General features: G+C 36.7%; 1 protein-coding gene across 1 annotated transcript; it reads left to right on the forward strand.

Annotated features, from left to right (window-relative positions):
- The first annotated feature begins 552 nt into the window (after positions 1–552).
- Positions 553–4824, forward strand: LOC137632366 (uncharacterized). The gene has a single exon (XM_068364303.1). It carries the CDS (start codon positions 553–555, stop codon positions 4822–4824), a length of 4272 nt encoding a protein of 1423 aa, XP_068220404.1.
- The last annotated feature ends 398 nt before the right edge of the window (positions 4825–5222 follow it).

Raw genomic sequence — 5222 nt, forward strand, 5'->3', positions numbered from 1 at the left:
TTTCAGCTTCTGGAGTAGAGGTCCTCTCCAGCCTTTACCCACGAAGAATTTACTGCCTAAATTTACTTGTCATTTTAGTCATGAAGTTCTACTTTCAAGTCATGTATAAATGTTATGTATGTATTATGTATAAATAAATTGTTTATGGCTTTTTATACAGTTTATGATTGCACCTCGATTTAGGACCATCCCATACGTCATGAACAGCATGACTTATTTTACATTTGTTTAAATAATTCTACATTTGGTGTCAGGTGTGGGGTCCTAAGTTTTATGGGTGCTTTCATTACTGTGCCATTGAGGTCGTGTGGGAGACTGGCCTTGTGTTGCGAAAATTGTTGTGTATTGTCGTTATACCAAGCACTATTGTTACTTATCCTGGTTTAAGGAACAAGGCTAGGTTCGTGTTTATTATGTAATGACATAAGTATAATTGCCTGCCTTAAACCCAGGGCTCACTATATTGAGCTAAGTCCACTATAACGTTGCTGTCTATTTTTCTTTTGTGAACTCATTTTTTTTTCATTTTTTTGTTAATTATTGCCTATTACCATGTCTAGTTTATTAAAACTAAGAGAACTTGCTATGGATCTTGGTTTAGCTGGTGATGATGCGGTAGAGTTTATCACTCGTCAACAAAATATTGAGAGAGAAGAGCGAGCACAAGAGCGTGAGTATAAAAAGCTCGAAGCCGAACGAGAGTTAGAACTTAGAAAATTAGAAGAGAGAAGTAAAGACCGGCAGCATGAAATAGACATGCTTGCGAAGAGAGCTGTAGCTCCCACTAATGTGTCTAGCACTTGTCCCAGACTTTCTTCTGATGAAATAAAATTGCTTAGTTTTAAAGAGGGTGATGATTTTAGTGTTTTTCTTTCATATTTTGAGAGAATTTGCAAAGCAAATGGATGGGATTTAGAAGCTGATGGTGTAATTAGACTGTTACCGTTATTACAAGGCAAGCTAAGGGAGGTTTATATAACGCTTCCTTCCGAAGCCACTGGCACTTATTCTGATTTGAAGAAAGAGTTGTTGAATGCTTATTATATGAACTCTGATTATTATAGAACTGAATTTCGGCATGCTCGTATTTCCCCCCATCAGACTTTTCGACAGTTTGGCTTTACTTTATGTAGACTCCTGAATCATTGGTTGGAAACATCGAAGGTAAATAATAGTTATGAATCTTTATCGGATTTCATATTGTGTGACCAATTATTAGCTTCAGTAACTCCCGAGTTGCGCAGTACCCTTAAAGATAGAAAGTGGCATACTTTTGATGAATTAATTAACGAGGCAGATACTTATGCGGCTGCTCATAACTTGTATACCAAATTGTCTAAAAGTAGTTCGAGGAAGTCTGTAGTCAATAACACTAATTCATTAAAGAATTCTGATCATTCAGTCGTACAGCCAAATATTACAAAAGTAAAAAGGAAAATAGTTTGTCATAGTTGCGGTTTAGAAGGTCATATAAGACCACAGTGTCCTCAGAATAAATCTTTGATAAGGAAGGAGAATCCTATGATTCATAATGTTATAACTAGTTCTGATCATACGAGTGACGATTCCGGAGTTGGTAATGTCGTTCCCCATAAAGTTAATTTTGTTTTTGGCTCTACTGTATCTGGCTCTTTGAAATTTGAAAATTGCAAGGTAAATGGTGCTAATATTTCGACCATGGTACGTGATACTGGGTGTACTTGTATAGTTGTGTCGGAACAGTTATTACCATCCATACCTTTTGATGAACACACCAAATTTGCGTCAGTTAGTGATTATTTGGGTAGAACTGATAAATTCCCTGTGGTTAAGTGTCATATTGCTTGTGATTATTTTACGGGATGGACTGAAGTGGTAAAGGCACCCATTAAGTTTTGTGGTGTGCTTATAGGACAAGTGGAGGATAATGATATCTCTACCTGCCAATCTGTTATGACCAGAGGTCAAGTAAAAGCCGATAGTACTCGTCCTGCTCCCCTGATTACAAATAAATCTAAGGTTCTTGGTGACATAAACGTGAGTGTGTCGGATTTTAAGCAAGAGCAAATGAATTGCCCTTCTTTGCAGAGCATTCGTGAGAAGCTTGATAAATATATTACTGAAATATCCAAGGGAAATGTTTACCAGTACATTATTGACAAAGGTTTCCTTTATAGGAAGTGTATACAGAGTAACAATAGGGTGATGTTAGGAGTAAAAGTTCTAGTGGTACCACGAAAGTTCAGGGAATTAATTATGAAAATGGCTCACGATTCGTTGTTGGCTGGACATTTTAGTAACTGTAAAACTAAAGACAAAGTGTTTGCATTGTACTTTTGGCCAGGTGCTACAGCTGATATCCTGCGTTATTGTAGATCATGTGATATATGTCAAAGAACTACTTCCCAAGGTCGTGTCAAGAAGGCACCACTTCAAACAGTACCTATAATAACCGAACCTTTTGCAAAGGTCGCAGTTGATATAGTTGGGCCTTTGTCACCCCCTTCTGAGGACGGTCATAGGTTTATTTTGACATTAGTTGATTGTGCTACACGTTACCCTGAGGCTATCCCTCTAAAGAGAATAGATTCTATTTCTTGTGCTGAAGCCCTATTAAGTATCTTTACACGTATAGGTATCCCAAAAGAGGTTCTATCAGATAGAGGACGTCAGTTTGTTTCTTCAGTGATGGAAGAAGTGCATAAGTTACTTAATATAAAGCCAATTTTTACATCACCATACCATCCACAGGCTAATGGGTATTGTGAGCGTTTTAATGGGGTATTGAAAAGTATAATTAAAAAGATTTGTTCAGATTATCCTTGCTGTTGGCACAGATACCTTCCGTGTGCCTTATTTGCTGTTAGAGAAATCCCTAACAATACTTTAGGATTTTCTCCTTTTGAACTGATTTATGGACGAAATGTGAGAGGTCCTTTATCCATATTGAAAGAGTTGTTTACTAATCAGGACCTTAATAAAGAAATTAGGAATTCTTATGAGTATGTGTTGGATCTGCGTGATAGGTTAGAGGAAACAGCACAGATCGCACTCCAGAATGCCAAGGTCAATTTTAGCAAATATAAAACTTATTATGATCTAAAAACCTCTGATAGAAAATTTGTTATCGGTGATGAGGTTCTGTTACTGTTACCTTCCGACACTAATAAGCTCTTATCTCAGTGGCAGGGTCCATATAAGGTAATTGGCAAGAAAGGTCAGGTTGATTATATTATAGAAGTAAGGAATAAACATAAAGTTTTCCATGTAAATATGTTAAAAAAGTATTACCGTAGGGCCACTATTAACAATTTGCAAGTGTTTGATGAGGTTACCCCTTTTGAACAGAAGGTTTTAATGGGACCTCTGGATTTTGTACAGGTTGCTGTAGTTACTCAATGTACAGATTCTCCTTTGCCAGTGTTAGATACAGAGTCTGGGACTGAACCTGATGTGAATCCTTATCTAACTACAGAACAAAAGGCAGAGTTATCCATTTTGTTAGACAGCTATAAGGATGTTCTTAGTGATATACCTGGTTGTGTTAAAAACTTTAGTCATTCCATACAGTTAACTACCACTGAGCCTGTCAAGAGAAAGCCTTACGCTGTTCCTTATCACTTAAGAGAGGTATTCAACCGTGAAGTTGATAAATTGTTGGAGCTTGATATAATTGAAGCATCTATATCTAACTATTGTTCACCGGTTGGGCTTGTAAAAAAATCGGATGCCAGTTATCGGATGTGTATAGATTTTAGGCAGTTAAATGCTGCAACAGTGTTTGGTTGTGAACCTATTCCTACTATAGATGAGAACTTAGACAAATTTTCAAACTGCAAATATTTGTCGGAAATTGATCTTGCTAAAGCTTATTACCAGGTTCCAATGGAAGAATCCTGCCGGAAATATACAGCATTCAGTACTAATAGGGGATTATTTCAATTCAAAAGAATGCCATTTGGATTAAGTACTGCCTGTAGTACATATAACCGTCTGATGCGCCAAGTGTTGAAAAATTTAGACCACGTTAGTTTTTATTTTGATAACATTTTTGTTCACTCTAGCTCATGGCCTGAACACTTGGTGGCCCTCGAGAAAGTGTTTGCCAGACTTCGCAGTTGGAATTTAACTTGTGGTCCCTCTAAGTGTCGTTTTGGTTACGAGGTAATTCTCTATTTGGGATACCAGATTGGTAGGAACTCTCTGCAACCATTACCAGATAAAGTACAAGCAATTGTGGATATGCCTTTTCCAAGTAAGAAACGGCAATTACGATCATTTTTAGGGTCTGTTTCTTTCTATATAAGATTTATTCCACAATTTGGAAGTATCTCTGCTCCTCTGTCTGATTATTTAAAAAAAAATCAACCTGATATAATCAGCTGGAATTCTAAGGCGAGAGAAGCATTTGAGATGTTGAAAGCAAAGTTAACACATGCTCCTATTTTGCAATTAGCAGACCTTAGTAAGCCATTTGGTCTGAGAACAGATGCAAGTGATCATGGAATAGGTGGTGCACTGTTGCAATACGATTCCGAGGGTATACCATTTCCTATTGCTTACGCTAGTCGTAAGTTGCAAACTTCAGAATTTAAGTATTCAGTCATTGAAAAAGAAACCTTAGCAATTGTTTGGTCTGTGAGAAAGTTCCAACAGTACCTATATGGAAGATCATTCTTTTTAGAGATTGACCATCGTCCTTTAACTTATCTGAGAAATATCAAAGCTCATAATGCAAGACTGATGCGCTGGAGTCTCCTTCTTCAAGAGTACCAGTTTCAAATAACTCATATTAAAGGAGCTGCCAATGTTCTAGCTGATGCATTGTCCCGCAATCCCACGTAGGTTAAAAATTTTCCCTGAAAATTATCTTGGGGTGGAAGAATGTAAAATATTTACTTGTATTTTAATCTTTAAAATAAAACTTTGTTAAATTATAGAATAAAACTTTTGTCGGGGTAAAATTAATACTGGTTAAAACTAGTGGGTTGTTCCCATGATAGTTTGGTTCCGACTTTCATTTTTGTCTTGTCTCGCCTTGAGCTGTCATTCTGTTCACAGTTTTAGTTCACGGCCGAGACTCGCACAGGGTGGAGGTAAGGGTGATCTTTATATTAGCTTATTTTCATTGCTGTTTAGAAAAAGTTTGAGCCATATATAATATTGAGTGTTATTAATTTGTTATAGCCAGTCATTAACAGTTTGTGTTAAATTTGTATAAATTTTGTTTGGTTCTATATATG

The sequence above is a fragment of the Palaemon carinicauda genome, chromosome 3 (assembly GCF_036898095.1).
Source record: "Palaemon carinicauda isolate YSFRI2023 chromosome 3, ASM3689809v2, whole genome shotgun sequence".
Classification (NCBI taxonomy): Eukaryota; Metazoa; Arthropoda; class Malacostraca; order Decapoda; family Palaemonidae; genus Palaemon; species Palaemon carinicauda.

What these genes read in the sequence shown, in the direction of transcription:
- LOC137632366 (XM_068364303.1), top strand. Translation starts at nt 553, where the DNA reads ATGTCTAGTTTATTAAAACTAAGAGAACTTGCTATGGATCTTGGTTTA.